Source organism: Salvelinus sp. IW2-2015, unplaced genomic scaffold (genome assembly GCF_002910315.2).
Source record: "Salvelinus sp. IW2-2015 unplaced genomic scaffold, ASM291031v2 Un_scaffold1554, whole genome shotgun sequence".
NCBI lineage: Eukaryota > Metazoa > Chordata > Actinopteri > Salmoniformes > Salmonidae > Salvelinus > Salvelinus sp. IW2-2015.
In genome coordinates, this window is record NW_019942985.1 from 133,583 (window position 1) to 150,154 (window position 16,572).

At 37.7% G+C, this 16,572-nt stretch overlaps 1 protein-coding gene and 1 long non-coding RNA gene across 2 annotated transcripts in view; both read left to right on the forward strand.

Annotated features, from left to right (window-relative positions):
- Positions 1–13,777, forward strand: part of fxn (frataxin) — a 26,355-nt gene extending 12,578 nt beyond the window's left edge. The window contains 3 exon segments of the mRNA XM_024138715.2: positions 11,580–11,677; positions 13,568–13,628; positions 13,631–13,777. Coding sequence (XP_023994483.2) covers positions 11,580–11,677; positions 13,568–13,628; positions 13,631–13,777 — 306 coding nt within the window.
- Positions 13,778–14,522: 745 nt separating this feature from the next.
- Positions 14,523–16,102, forward strand: LOC139024478 (uncharacterized). Its single transcript, XR_011475800.1, has 2 exons — positions 14,523–14,590; positions 14,676–16,102. It is a non-coding gene; the product is annotated as an uncharacterized lncRNA (long non-coding RNA).
- Positions 16,103–16,572: the final 470 nt, after the last annotated feature.

Genomic DNA, 16,572 nt, shown 5'->3' on the forward strand with positions numbered 1-16,572 from the left:
TAATAATTTGATGTCTTGTGTATTTATATTTTTTTATGTAATGTAGTTCTTAATAGTGATTAAGGTTTGGTAATTAGTTAATAGATTATGTAATGGCATCTTTATGTAAGTAATTATGTTACATGTTATATGTTTGTACTGGTATAAATTGTCGGATTTGGTTAAGTTTTATTTGTGTTATTAGTATGATATAATATCCCATTTACAGAAGTTATGTGTAATTTTATCTTTCCTATTTATTATTAGTATATTTTTAGGTATTTGGTACATTTATTTTATGTAATTACATTGTCGTATATTGTATATTATTTTTTTATTTGTTAATGTATATTATGGAGTGTAATATTTAGTATATAGTGGTAATGTTTATGCGTTGTTACTTTACAATTGTTTTTTTGTCAAATTCGCTATTTTTTATTGTTTAATAATATTAATTTATATTTACTAGACTTTTGTATTATGTCATTCTGGGTATTATAAGTAAGTGTTATATATTGTAGTTTGTATAGTGTAATGATTGAGTTTCTTTTTTGAGTTTGTGTTTTGTTGATTAAGTTTATTGTTTATTTTTTTGTTAATTATAGGTTTAGGATAATAATATGGTTATTTATTGTATGTGTCGGTAGTGTTAATGTTATGATATTTGATTTTTTTCTATTGTAATGTATTATTATTATTGTTATCTGTCATTTTTTGTAATGTAATTATGTGTATGCATTTTAAGTTGTACTCTTTTGTACAGTTTTGAGTATTATTTAGTTTATTAATTGTAAGTATTGTTTTTTATCTTACGATTTTTTATAGTGTAGTATGTAGTAATAATTAGGTATTGTAAAGCGTAGTAAGGTTATTGTTTGAATGAAGTAATTATTGTTTATAGTAATTGTAATTATTTTATGTTTAGGTTTTATATATAATGTATATTAATCATACTGTAATGTTTTTTTTTATACGTAGTATATGGAATATTGGTTATTAATTTTTGTTAATGGAATTGCTAATGGCTTATCTTTATCTGTCTTGTTTTCATTTTTTTAAATTGTAATGATCGTATCTATGTTTATGTATTGTTCGTAATTTTTTCTCTGATTATTTTATTATATTTTCTTGTTTTGTAATATGGTAGTATTGTTATGTTATACTGTAATTAGTTAATAAGTTAAATTCTTGATTTTTATAGATTTTGATATAGATTTGGTTTTATTTATTATAATTTTAAAATAGTTGTAATAATGTAAGTAATTTAAGTTTGTATCATCTGTAAAAACTGGTATAACTTTTGTAATATTGTAGTAATTATTTTTTAATGGGTGGTTTTCTTTAGATCGGTATTCATCACTTGAGTTGTAAGTATTTAGGTTAATTTTTTTATCGTATCGTAATATTCAACTGTAATATTAATTGTTATTTCTTGTAGAATGTATAATTTGAATAAAGATATAATTAATTTGTATTGCTATTATTTATTTTTTATGTAGGTAGTAGTTATATAGTAAGTAAGGCGTATGTGTATTAATTCGTGTTGTTATTTGTTTTTAGCTATCGTAAGAGATTATTAATCTTTATACGGTTTAATTGATCAAAACTTCATGTTAATCGTGAATTTTTCTCTTGTAATTTATTTTTTGTAGTTTTATTTCAATTATTATATAGTTATTGTAATAGTAATTAAATAGTATTTGTACAGTGTACTTTAGGGTTGATTTCGAAATTATATAGTTTTCGGTATATTTTGGAGATGTTTATTAGTGTTATTTATTTCTTTCTTTCTTTATAGTATTTGTTTATTGAGTAGTACTTTTTATTATAATTAGTTTACTCGAACGTAGTTAGGTTAAGTTATTGTAGTTTATGTGTGTAGTGTTGTTTATTGATTATCTTTTCTGATTTTTTCTGTAATATTCTTATGTTTTTTATTGTTTGGTATATTTTATCTTTACTGGCCTCTGTCGTGTAGTTCTGTTATTGTTTTTTTTAATGGTTATGTTATTTTGGTAATTGTACTTTCTGGTTTTGGGTTTATGTACATTTTATTCTTGTATTATTATATTATACTATATTTTTTTAATTTTTCTGGTTTTTTATAAAGTTATATAGTAGTTAGTTTATTGCTTGGATTGTATGTAAATGTTATTGGGGTTAATATGGTGTATTATTATATATGTGATATCTTATTACATGTTATTTGTAAGTATATCGTTATTTTATTTGTGTAGTTTTAATTTTTTATTAGTTATATTTTGGTTAATATTCTATTGACCATGATATGTAATATAGATCTCTTTGTATGATAATTATGTTAGTATTTAAGTAGTTAGTTGTGTGTAGGACGGTAATTATATTTGAGTGTTAATGCTGTAAGAGTAATTGTATATGTAGTATTTTGTAATTGTTTATTTGTTGTTAAAATTTATTAGTTAATTAAATTTGGTAGTATAGTAAGTATTTACGGTAAAATTTATATGATATTCTTGTGTTATTGAGTCTAATATTTGGAATTGATTTTTGTAATGAATATACAGCCTTGTAAGGCCAACAAATATCTTCAATCTTTAGGTTCAAAATGACCATGAGAACTTGCTGGGCAAGGGTTGGTATGTTATTGTGATAAGTTTTATGATTTAGTCTTTTTTTGTATTAGTATTTATGTATATTATCGTATTTAAGTAAGTTTGTGGTTAAGTTATAATAATTTTTAAATTCTTTCTGTCTCTCAGTACTTTTATTATTTTTGTAATTTAATTGTTGTAGTATAGTAATAATTAAATTTATTTTATTGTATTTATCTAATTTATTTTTGTATTAATTTTTTTTATCTAATCCATATCTTATTTTCGTAATATTATTTTTATAGTATAGTATTGTCAAGTGGTATCGTATGACTGTATTTTTATGTCTTTTGATTTATATTTTTTTTTTTGTATAATTAGAGTTTGGTAAATTCATTTTTATGGTTTGTATATATGTGATTGCTTTTTGAGATATGTTTATCTGTTTGTCTTGTGTAGTATACTTCATTGTAGATAGTTTATTCTTATTGATATCTATTGTTTTGGTAGTATGTGGGTTACATTTTTTGTTAGATTAGTTATGAATTATTTAATTTTATATTATTTGTATTAGTTTTGTAGTATTGTCTTTGATTTTGTAATATATTTTTGTGCGTCTGTTTTCGAATGTAAGTTTATTTTGTTAATTCTGTATTCACTTTGTTTATTATTGTTTGTATGTAATGCGTTATAGTATATTATGGTGGTTTTGTATTTGTGATAGATATTATTCAAGTAAAAGTAGCTTACTTCTCATTATTGAATTAATGTAAGTATTATTTTTGCGTAATTATTTTGATTATCCGTACATTGAATATATCTGATTAAATGTAAGTATGTAAGTAATTCATAGTGTTCTGTAATTAATGTATTTTTTAATAATGTATTTGTAGTTATTTTTGGTTATTTATGTATTTTGTTATTTGTATATGTCTAAGATTTGTATAGTATTGTAGTTATTTTATTGTCATTTTTTTTTAAGTATAATATTTTTCTGTATGTATTGTATATGTAATTCTTTCTTGTTTTGTGTATTTTATCATGAATTATTTGTGTAAAAAGGTATTGATGTTTTTGTAGTATTCTTATTTGTTTTGTTTAGATATTAGTATTCTGGTATGCTTAATTATTGTTTGGGGTAGGTCGTTGGTGGTGGGGGGTGTGGTGTGGGGAGATGAGGTAGTAGTAATTATCCGTCCCCCATAAGTGTTCCACCAAGTGATTACTTGATCTATTTCCTAGGTCACTGGATACCCCAGGTTGGGTATAACAATACAAAATAAAATACAAATCGTTCTGACAATCACTATACTTAGGAATTAACTCCCTTGTAGAGGAAATCATTTTTGATTTAAATAGAACCATGTTTTGAGAGGCTATACAATTCTCCGATGCCGCTGCTGTCTTTCTCGACTCCGACCACATTCATCTCTTTCTTTCCTTCCTCTCTCTGGAGTTGTGGTACATTATGTATATACCAGGCATCATCCCGAAAGCTTCACATTCCACATATCACAACAAACCCTGTGACCTCAGAAAAGTTATAGAAAGTACCTCCTATGGGTGTTTGATCATTGATGCCCTGTTTCTATCGGACCTTCGTGTGAGGTTCTCCCTAGACCCTGAGCACAACTGAATGGAGAAGAGTTGTGTACAACTGAAAGGAAGTGCGGAAAGTGGATACCTAGTCAGTTGTACAACGTGAAAGGAAGATACCCTAGTCAGTTGTACAACTGGAAAGGGGAAAGGGGATATCTTCTAGTCATATTAATACTATGGAAAGGAAGGGGAGTACCTAGTCAGTTGTACAACTGGAGAGGAAAGGGGGAATACCTAACTGCAGTTAACTACATGAAAGGAAAGGGGGTATAACCTTAGTCAGTGATATAACAACTGAAAGGAATAGGGGATACCCTAGTCAGTGTCAGTACAACTGAAAGGAAAGGGGGATACCTAGTCAAGTGTACAGAATCTGAAAAGGAGAAGGGGTGGCATACCTACAGTCAGGTTGTAACACTGAAAAGGGAAAGGGGCATCCTATAGCAGTTGTACAACTGAAAGGGAAAGGGGGATACCTAGCAGTTAGTACAAACTGAAAGGGAAAGGGGGATCCCTAGTCAAGTTTATATCAACTGAAGGAAAGGTGGATAGCTAGTCGTGTGTACTAACTGAAAGGGAAAGGGGGATACCTAGTCAGTTAGTACTACGAAAGGAGAAGAAGGGGGGATACCTAGTCAGTTGTACAAATCTGAAGGAAAGGGGATACTACAGTTTACAACTGAAAAGAAGGGGATACTAGTCAGTTTACAACTGAAAGGGAAAGGGGATAACTAGTCAGTTGTACAACTGAAAGGGAAAGGGGGATTACCTAGTCAGTTGTATACCTAGCTGAAAGGGAAAGGGGATACCTAGTCAGTTTGACATGAAGGAAAGGGGGATACCTAGTCATTGTACAACTGAAACGGGAAGAGGGGATACCTAGTCAGTAGTACACTGAAGGGAAAGGGGGATTACCTAGTCAGTTGATACAACTGAAAGGAAAGGGGGATACCTAGTCAGTTGTGACAACTGAAAGGAAAGGGGTACCTAGTCAGTTGTACAACTGAAAGGAAAGGGGGATACCTAGTCAGTTATACACGAAAAGGGAAAGTATACCTAGTCAGTTGACAACTGAAAGGAAGGGGATACCTAGTCAGTTTACTAACATGAAAGGAAAGGGGGATACCTAGTCAGGTTGATACAACTGAAAGGAAAGGGGATACCTAGGTCAGTTTTACAACTGAAAGGAAAGGGGGATACCTAGTCAGTTGTATACACTGAAAGGAAAGGGGATACCTAGTCAGTTTGTACAACTGAAGGAAAGGGGGATTACCTAGTCAGTTATACAACTGAAAGAGAAGGATACCTAGTCGTTAGTATTTACTGAAAGGGAAAAGGGGATACCTAGTCAGTTATACAACTGAAAGGAAAGGGGGATACCTAGTCAGTGTTACAACTGAAAGGAAAGGGGATACCTAGTCAGTTATACAACTGAAAAGGAAAGGGGAATAGACAAGGGTTGATCAACGTTGAATGATGTGTTATGTCTATATTTTTTTATACGTTGATTTTCTTTTATTCGTGTATTGTTTTATGTTAATGTTGGTTTATTTTTGTCGGTTTTGTTATTCTTTGCTTTTCTTTTTTACCTTTAGTTCAGTTTTTACAACAAAGGAAAGGGAACCTAGTCAGTGTCTTACACACGAAAGGAAATGGGGTGTTGGCGTGGTGTGGTTGTCGCTGGGAGCGGGGGGCTGGGGGGGTGTGGTGGGGTGGCGGTCGGGGGGGCGGCGTGTCGCGTATTAGGGGGGGTTCATGAGTGGTGTGATTTTTTTTACGTTAGTCAGTGTTAGCTGAGACAGATTAAGGAAGGGGGGTTGTGGAGTGGGTTGATTGATACCTAGTCAGTTGTACTAACTGAAAGGAAAGGGGATGTCCTAGTCCAGTTAACTTTACTGTGAAGAAAAGGGGGAGAAGCCTAGATCAGTTTGTAGACAACAGAAACCCCTAGGTATCCCCCTTTCCCTTTCAGTTGTACAACTGACTAGGTATCCCCCTTTCCCTTTCAGTTGTACAACTGACTAGGTATCCCCCTTTCCCTTACAGAGAAATTAACCTGGAGAAGAGCCCCCTAAGCAAGCTGGTCCTGGGGCTCTGTTCATGAACACAAACAGACCCCACTGAGCCCCAGGACAGCAACACAATTAGACCCAACCAAATAATGAGAGAAAAATGTATAATTACTTGACACATTGGAGAGAATTTACCAAAAACATAGACAACTGGAAACCTATTTGGCCGTAAACAGAGAGTACACCGTGGCAGAATACCTGACCACTGTGACTGACTCAACATTCAGGAAAGCTTTGACTATGTACAGACTCAGTGAGCCTTGCTATTGAGAGAGCCTACCATAGGTAGACCTGGCTCTTGAGAAGACCGGCTATGTGCACACTGCCCACAAAATTAGGTGGAAACTGAGCTGCGCTTCCTGCTAAATGTATGACCATATTCGAGATGCATATTTCTCTCAGATTACACAGACCCAGAATTTGAAAAGAAATCAAATTTTGATAAACTCCCATATCTATTGGGTGAAATACCACAATGTTCCATCACAGCAGCAAGATTTTGTAACCTGTTGCCACAAGAAAAGGCAACCAGTGAAGAACAAACACCATTGTAAATACAACCCATATTTACACTGCAATCAGAAAGTATTCAGACCCCTTGACTTTATCCACATTTTGTTACGTTACAGCCTTATTCTAAAATGGATTAAATCGTTTTTTCCCTCATCAATCTACACACAATACCCCATAATGACAAAGCAAAAACAGGTTTTTAGACATTTTTGCAAATGTATTAAAAAAATGATATAACATTTTACATAAGTACTCAGACCCTTTACCCAGTACTTTGTTGAAGCACCTTTGACAGCAATTACAGCCTTGAGTCTTCTTGGGTGTGACACTACAAGCTTGGCACACCTGTATTTGGGGAGTTCCTCCCATTCTTCTCTGCAGATCCTCTCAAGCTCTGTCAGGTTGGATGGGGAGCGTCGCTGCACAGCTATTTTCAGGTCTCTCCAGAGATGTTTGATCGGGTTCAAGTCCGGGCTCTGGCTGGGCCACTCAAGGACATTCAGAAACTTGTCCCGAAGCCACTTCTGTGTTGTCTTGGCTGTGTGCTTAGGGTTGTTGTCCTGTTGGAAGGTGAACCTTCGCCCCAGTCTGAGGTCCTGAGCACTCTGGAGCAGGTTTTCATCAAGGATCTCTCTGTACTTTGCTCTGTTCATCTTTCCCTCGATCCTGACTAGTCTCCCAGTCCCTGCCGCTGAAAAACATCTCCACAGCATGATGCCGCCACCACCATGCTTCACCGTAGGGATGGTGCCAGGTTTCCTCCAGACGTGGCGCTTGGCATTCAGGCCAAGGAGTTCAATCTTGGTTTCATCAGACCAGAGAATCTTGTTTCTCACAGTCAGTCCTTTAGGTGCCTTTTGGCAAACTCTAAGCGGACTGTCGTGCGTTTTACTGAGGAGTGGCTTCCTTCTGGCCTCTATCATAAAGGCCTGATTGGTGGAGTGCTGTAGAGATGGGAGAACCATCCAGAAGGACAAACATCTCCACCGAGGAACTCTGGAGCTCTGTCAGAGTTACCATCGGGTTGTTGGTAACTTCCCTGACCAAGTCCCTTCTCCCCTGACTGCTCAGTTTGGCCAGGCAACCAGCTCTAGGAGGAGTCTGGTGGTTCCAAACTTCTTTCATTTAAGAATGATGGAGGCCACTGTGTTCTTGAGGACCTTCAATGCTGCAGAAATGTTTTGATACCCTTCACCAGTTCTGTGCCTCGACCGAATCCTGTCTCGGAGCTCTACGGACAATTCCTTTGACCTCATGGCTTGGTTTTTGCACTGTCAACTGTTTGACCTCATACAGGTGTGTCTTTCCAAATCATTTCCAATCAATGGAATTTACCAGAGGTGGACACCAATCAAGTTGTAGAAACATCTCAAGGATGATCAATGGAAACAGGATGCACCTGAGCTCCATTTACAGTCATATAGTAAATGGTCTGAACTTGTGTAAATAAGGTATTTCAGTTTTTTATTTTTCATGAATTTGAAAAGATAACCTGTTTTCTATTTGTCATTATGGGGTATTGTCTGTTTTTATTTGATACATTTTAGAATAAAGCTGTAACGTAACAATGTGGACAAGGGGTCTGAATTCTTTCCCGAATGCCCTGTATGTAGATTTATTTGTCATTTTGTACATAGCCACTTTTGTGAGTGTAATGTTTACTGTTCAAGTTTGTGTTGCATCTATTTCAAACTTGGGGGGGGGGGGGGTATATGCTCTGTTGAGGACACACACCCCCCCCCCCCCCCCCCCCCCCAGCTGTGGGACTTGAAGGCAGTCCAGTGGTGTAGACAATGTAGACATGAGCGGGTTAGGAGGAGACAGCCTAACAGGGCTATTCAACACTCACTGCCGCAGTCTCCTTCCTAACACCAGCCCACAGCTGGTTTGTTGGCACTGTAGGATTTCCGACTGGATGTGAATGAGTGTTCGCCACAGAAGGTATCTAGGTGAGGTCCTCGTTTCGTGTGTGCGTCACTCCGCTCATGCCATTCCTCCCCAGCGCAGTTTTCTCCTCTCTCCTTCTCCTCTCTCCTCTTTCCTCTTTCCTCTTGTCCTCTTTCCCTCTTTTCCTCTTTCCTCTCTCTTTTTCTTCTCTCTCCTGTGAGGAGTGATTTAATAGTATAGGTTCAATTACCATTGGAATTTTTTTTATAAATCTCAGCCATCAAGCTTCGTGGTTAAGCAGAGTCCTGCTAGCCTGAGTACCAGTCTCTTTAGCTAACATTCCACTGCTTGTCGTCTTGGTTACAGCAGAGTCCTTCTAGCCTGAGTACCAGTCCCTTTAGCTAACATTCCACTGCTTGTCGTCTTGGTTACAGCAGAGACATTCTAGCCTGAGTACCAGTCTCTTTAGCTAACATTACACTGCTTGTCGTCTTGGTTACAGCAGAGCCATTCTAGCCTGAGTACCAGTCTCTTTAGTTAACGTTCCACTGCTTGTCGTCTTGGTTACAGCAGAGACATTCTAGCCTGAGTACCAGTCTCTTTAGCTAACATTACACTGCTTGTCATCTTGGTTACAGCAGAGCCATTCTAGCCTGAGTACCAGTCTCTTTAGCTAACATTCCACTGCTTGTCGTCTTGGTTACAGCAGAGCCATTCTAGCCTGAGTACCAGTCTCTTTAGCTAATATTCCACTGCTTGTCGTCTTGGTTACAGCAGAGACATTCTAGCCTGAGTACCAGTCTCTTTAGTTAACATTCCACTGCTTGTCATCTTGGTTACAGCAGAGACATTCTAGCCTGAGTACCAGTCTCTTTAGCTAACATTCCACTGCTTGTCATGTGCCGAAGAGACTAGCCTTTCTGCCATCTTCAAATATGAAAATTTGATCATTAATGACCTTGAGAAGCTTATCTTGATTCGATAACCTTCACAGCTATCCTCCAATCACAACGATTATCTAGAGACATGCAATCCCCTCCTGGATCAAGGTCCCTGTTGCCAATAGGTTGGTGCGTAGAAAGAAAAAATAACCCCTCGTACTGAGTGTACACACTAACCCCTCATACTGAGTGTACACACTCAGTACAAGTGAATTTAATAATTTTTTAAAAAACATTAAAAAAGTTTAACATTTTAGGAAAAACAATACTAAATATAGTCACGTCACCAAATAATTGATTAAAACACACTATTTTGCAATGAAGGTCTACAGTAGCCTCAACAGCACTCTGTAGGGTAGCACCATAATGTAGCCGGAGGACAGCTAGCTTCCGTCCTCCTCTGGGTACATTGACAGTAATTATGACAACTTCCAGAGGACGCCCTCCAGCCTATCAGAGCTCTTGCAGCATGAACTGACATGTTGTCCACCCAATTAAAGGATTGAATAATTAATCTAGTACTGAAAGCATAAGCTACCATGGCTAAGCACCGTGTAACTACTTACTTGACTGTACATTAACATTACTGCATGATTGTAGCGGGTTTACTAACGTGTTAGTTCTATTAGCTATGCTGAGTATTACGTTACTTCAGCTAAACGGGTGACAACAATGTAGGCTGGTCACATACAGCTGATGTATTGTGCATTGAAGTCCACAAGGGAAGAGAAGGAATACAACGTGGCGGTTATGAGAGTGTTTACTTGTGATCAGGGGTGTATTCATTCCAGCGATTCTGTTAGGGAAAAAACATCACTTAAACGGTAGCAAACGGAACAAAACAGGGATAAACATACCTGGATTTGTCCAATAGAGTGTGCAAGGCGGTACTGTCTGTCACCTCATAGGTCTCAACTGTGTTTACCTACATTATAGACTGTACTATAGATGGTGTGTTTGACTAGGAACAGTGCTGTTCCTCTCATCCTTGAAAAGCGAGGCCATTTTGAGGGGCTTACAGTAGAGTACAATATCCCTGACATGTCACTATGGAATCCTCAACAGCCCATTCTGGAATCCTCTCTCATTGAATCCTTCATGCTCCATTTATAGAATGCAGTCCACCACCCTCTCTAACACCCATAGAAATAGGATTATTTCTACCATGACAACCCAGACACACAACACTCTGTTTAATCTCCTTAATGAGTGGGACATATTCATTAACGCCTGTTAATGAGCCAATAGTGCAGCGCTGCAGCCTAGAGGTCAACTCTGGCCTGGGGAGAGGAAGGATTTTGAAAGAGGAAATGAGAGGAGCGATTTGGAGAGAGGAGGGTGAGAAGGATGTAGAGGAATGGAAAAATGATATGTTTTAGAGGAAGAGCAGAGTAGTGGTGAAGGGAGGAGATGAAGAGGGAGGGGGAGGACATGGAAGAGAGGGTTGTGGCTCTGTGCAAATCCCATCAAACAGCAGTGGCATTAATTTAAAGAAATATAACCTAATTTAATCAGTGAGGCTGATGGTGTGTGTGTGCAGAGCAGTTACTGGAACTCCTGTGATTATTTCAGGATTTGTAGCGTTCAGACGCTGCCCTGGCAGGCTGCCGCCTTGTTAGATTGGTGTTCCTGCTGTATATCTGCCAGCCACGTTCTGCTCTGCATCCTGTCTGGCTGAATAACCAATATGTACATGCTGCTACAGTAGGTAGAATGAACAAGCTTTTTTTGTTGTTGTTGTATTACAGCAGTGGTCAGGTATCTGAGGAATACCGAGGGATGACTTGTCTTGTAGACTATCGTCCTGTCCAGGGGGTGTACAGTACTTGTACATCAAGTTGCCTCATGCCACAGAAGCAGCAGGAGATAGGCTCGTGCCCTATGGAAAGTTCTAGATCAGACAAGCCTTAATTGCATACTATATTGTCTTTAGAATAAGTTGGAGAAAGAATGAGTCATAGATATTAAGTCAAATTCAACCGTTTACATTTTTTTTTTTTTTCTCTCCCTCCCTCCAGAGTGGTGTGTTGACAGTGAAGGTGGGCGGAGACCATGGGACATACGTCATCAACAAACAGACTCCGAACAAACAGATCTGGCTGTCATCTCCCACCAGGTCTGTGTTTGGGAAATTGGACAGGTTATTTCTGCTGTGTACAACACATGATTGAATTGATTTGGTAGTTAAAATACATATACAAGCCCCTCCATTACATACTCTTATGTACTTTTTATTTCATATATTACATTTTATTTACACTGACAAAAAAATATAAACTCAACATGTAAAGTGTTGGTCCCATGTTTCATGAGCTGAAATAAATATGTTTTTATTTTATTTAACCTTATTTAATTAGATTTATTTACAATGACGGCCTACCAAAAGGCCTCCTGTTGAGACGGGGCTGGGATTTAAAATAAGAATGTAGGACAAGAGACACCACAACACTACATAAAGAGAAACCTAAGAGGACAACATAGCATAGCAGCAACACATGACCATACAACATGGTGACAATACAGCATGGTAGCAGAACAACATGGTAGCAGAACAAAACATGATACAAACATTATTGTGCACAGACAACAGCACAAAGGGCAAGAAGGTAGAGACAACAATACATCACGTAAAGCAGCCACAACTGTCAGTAAGAGTGTCCATGATTGAGACTTTGAATGAAGAGATTGAGATAAAACTGTCCAGTTTGAGTGTTTGTTGCAGCTCGTTCCAGTCGCTAGCTGCAGCGAACTGAAAAGACGAGCGACCCAGGGATGTGTGTGCTCTGGGGACCTTTAACAAAATGTGACTGGCAGAATGGATGTTGTATGTGGAGGATGAGGGCTGCAGTAGGTATCTCAGAAAGGGGGGAGTGAGGCCTAAGAGGGTTTTATAAATAAGCATCAACCAGTGCGTCTAGCAACAGGCACACAGACATGACCAGTTAACAGAGGAGTATAGAGTGCTGATGGCCCAGTGGTAAAGAAATAAAAGATCCCAGACATTTTTCATACGCACAATAAGCTTATTTCTCTCAAATTTGTTTACTTCCCTGTTATTGAGGATTTATTATTTGCCAAGATAACCCATCCACCTGACAGGTGTGGCATATCAAGAAGCTGATTAAACAACATGATCATTACACAGGTGCACCCTGTGCTGGGGACAATAAGGCCACTCTAAAATGTGCAGTTTTGTCACACAACACAATGCCACAGATGTCTCAAGTTTTTAGAGAGCGTGCAATTGGCATGCTGGAATGTCCACCAGAGCTGTTGCTAGAGAGAATTCAATATTAATTTCTCTATCATAAGCTGGCTCCAACGTCGTTTTTGAGAATTTGGCAGCATGTCCAACCGGCCTCCCAACCGCAGACTGTATGGCGTCGTGTGGGCGAGCTCTTGTGAACAGTTTGCAATATGGTGAGGTTATGGTATGGGCAGGCATAAGCTACAAACACAATTGCATTTTATCGATGGCAATTTGAATGCACAGACATACCGTGACGAGATCCTGAGGCCCATTTCTTAAGGGTGACCAACAGATGCATATCTGTATTCCCATGTGAAATCCATAGATTAGTGCCTAATGAATTCATTTAAATTGACTGATTTCCTTATGAACTTTAACTCAGCAAAATCTTTAAAATTGTAGCATGTTGCGTTTTTATATTTTTGTTCAGTATAATATATTATATACGTTTATGTACATTTGATTGAAAATAGTTCATACATTTAGGTGCTAGTAAATGTTTGACCAGTCAGTTCATAGCTATTTAGGTGTTTTTCATAGTGATTTAGGTGTTTTTCATAGTGATTTTGGTGTTTTTCATAGTGATTTTGGTGTTTTCCATAGTGATTTAGGTGTTTTCATAGTGATTTAGGTGTTTTCATAGTGATTTAGGTGTTTTCATAGTGATTTAGGTGTTTTCATAGTGATTTAGGTTTAGGTGTTTTTCAACCCTAGCCTAATATCCCCCTCTTTCTATTGCCTCTCTCTGTCCTCCAGTGGTCCGAAGCGTTATGACTGGACAGGAGAGCGCTGGGTCTACTACCACGACGGCAATGGCTCTCCCACCAGCTCCTCTCTAGAGAGTTCTCTATCATCTACAACATTGAACCTGACGCTGACCGCACTAGTACACTCCTTGACCCTGCTGGGCCACGTCCCAATTCCCATATAGAGCCAAAAGTTAGTGCCACTATTATAGGAAATTAGGGGTACCACCTCCGATGTCTGTCCCAACTTGTCCATCTCCTACACAGCATACTACATCCATGTACTTAATCACACGTCTGGAAAAAAAAGAAAAGTAAAAACCTCTTGTGTGCCCAGATTTCAAGTTAGGATTGCAGCTCGGAAACAGAACCAAATGGATTTATGCCACCAATACCACCTTAAATACCATAACGTCAATATAAATCTGTGTGATAATATAGAGGAATTTAATTGTATATTATCGATGATACTGGTTTAGTTCTGTGTGTGTATATGAATACACGTGAAACGGATGTTGGGTATTTGTTGTAACTGAAGGAAAGGGGAGAAACGTTGCCAGATCATTGCATTTGGTATATGATTTACTTTCTCCTTACCAACTGAAGTTGTCGGAATTCACAATCCTTTTCAGCGTTTGGAGTGTTCCTCTGTTCATTCTAAATAAGTACCATCTTATTGTGATCAAACATGTCTATTGAGCAGTTTATAACCTGTTATGATAAACCTGTTGGGACCTATTGAGAACACCATAATTAATAAACAGCTGCGTTTGTCTTTTCAAAATAAAGATGGCCAGTTAAAACATGCTATAGACATTGTAAACAACAGGACACATGACAACCACTCTTATTTTCAAGTGAAACATTCATTCTGTATTCCTCAATTTTTATCCAGCGATAAAAAATTAAAAAAGATTTTGTCTTTAATGTCCAGCCAAACAAACAACTAAAACCATAAAATATATTTTTCTACAATGAGAATCGCCATTTCCAGTCAATGTTCTGTGATGGATGGACCGGCGGCCATCGTGAGGTGTTCCGTGAGTGAATCCTGTCCCATTGCCTATGGTCTGAAGGTGGCATTGCTGCCAAGTCGCCATCTTGAGTGTTCCCGTGAGTGATCCTGTCCCATTGCTATGGTCTGAGGGGCATTGCTCCAGTCGGCCATCTTGAGTGTTCCCGTGAGGGATCCTGTCACATTGCTATGGTCTGAGGGGCATTGCTCCAGTCATTCTACCTCTATGGCTTAAACAGACGTTAGTTGGTATCTCTCTGATGTCTTATCTCTCCCAAACTAAGTCTTGTGTTTTGATTCACACAATAGAGCTGGTCTGGATATGTATCCACCATAGTTTCTGGAACCGTGCTGGAAAGGACAATACGAAAATAAAATATCCAAGGCAGCACAGCACTGTTAAGGTCGGTCCTATAGTGTGCCTTTTCAATTAGTCCATGGACATCAGGCATTAGACTGATCAGTGGTCAGTGTTTCTGTCTGGTGATGTTCCTGGGCTACAGAATGTTTTTGGAGGCATAGTAGACAGGGATTACTTTGTAGGACAGATGTTTAGAGAGTAAGAGTGTTTCCCTCTAGACTGTAACTCTGTATCGGTGGTGGAGCTCTTGCTCTTTTCTCATTCACTGCTGGACGGTCTCAATCCTGATGGGCCAACGGGCCTGTGTGGAACTGTGGAGAGAAACATATTTATAGTGGAATGTTCTGGAGGGATACTATCAGAACAACAGTCATACTGTCAGAGAGTTCAGATGTTAAGTACATCGATAGGGAACTAGCTGAGTCAATGGTTTATGTTGAGCCAGGATAATATTTCTGCCGTTCTCCATTGTGTGAAAAGTTAAATTCTCCTCGCAATCGTCTGCGTTCACTGTCAAATTCTATTCTGGCAGTCTCGGGTATGAATTTGTTGAAATGTATGTATCCTTGTTTTATAATTTCATACCTGTAAATAAGTTAAAACCAGTGTTTTCAACAAACACCTGGAATAGCCAGCCCAATAGAAGAAGTAGCCAGTCAGGCCTCCCCCGGGCAGGTTTGGAAAATGTTGGCGATCAACCTATATGATGGTGACCTCTAGTTCATTCTAATGCCTTGATTCTATCCGAAATACAGATGTACCTCCCAGATTGGAATTAGTTGAGCTATTGTGTGTAGAAGGACATGACTTTACGGTTTTAATTAGTGAAAATGTATAAATTAAGTGTATGGTTGTTTTGGATGTCATCTAGGCCTATATGATCAGGACTATTTTCTAAATAAAATAACATGAAACCTTTTTAACATTTAACCTGTCTTCTCTTGAGATGAAGATCTTATTTAGTGTTTTACTGCAAGATATGATTTGTCCCAAATGTTTGATGTTTGTTCTTCAAAACAGAACAAGTATTTAAATAGCCCACGACCCACATTTATCTTGAAAAATAAATGACACGTGGCTGCTATATGAAACACGCTAAAGAAAATAAATGACACGTGGCTGCTATATGATACACGCGAAAGAAAATAAATGAATGTCCCAGAACAATACTAAGGCTTGATTTTGCCTCATTGTTACCACTTAGACTACATTACATGGGATGTGCAAAATTCAGCACTTTACGCTGACATTATTACAAGGAGCACATTCAGGGCTTTATGCTGAACACTTATTACAAGGAGCACATTCAGGGCTTTACGCTGACATTACAAGGAGCACAATTCAGGGCTTTATCCTGACATTAACAAGGAGCACATTCAGGGCTTTATCCTGACATTATTACAAGGAGCACATTCAGGGCTTTATGCTGACATTATTACAAGGAGCACATTCAGGGCTTTATCAGCTGACATTATTACAAGGAGCACATTCAAGGTACTATTGTTTGCTCGCAAGGAATGGTCATAACTAGGGTCTGGTTTTTTGTGCGGTCTGGACAAGGGGGTGGTTTTATACTATTTAAAAAGTTCATTGGAGAACAGCAATAACAAGAAATTGGTTTCTGTAGCTTCATTCACCT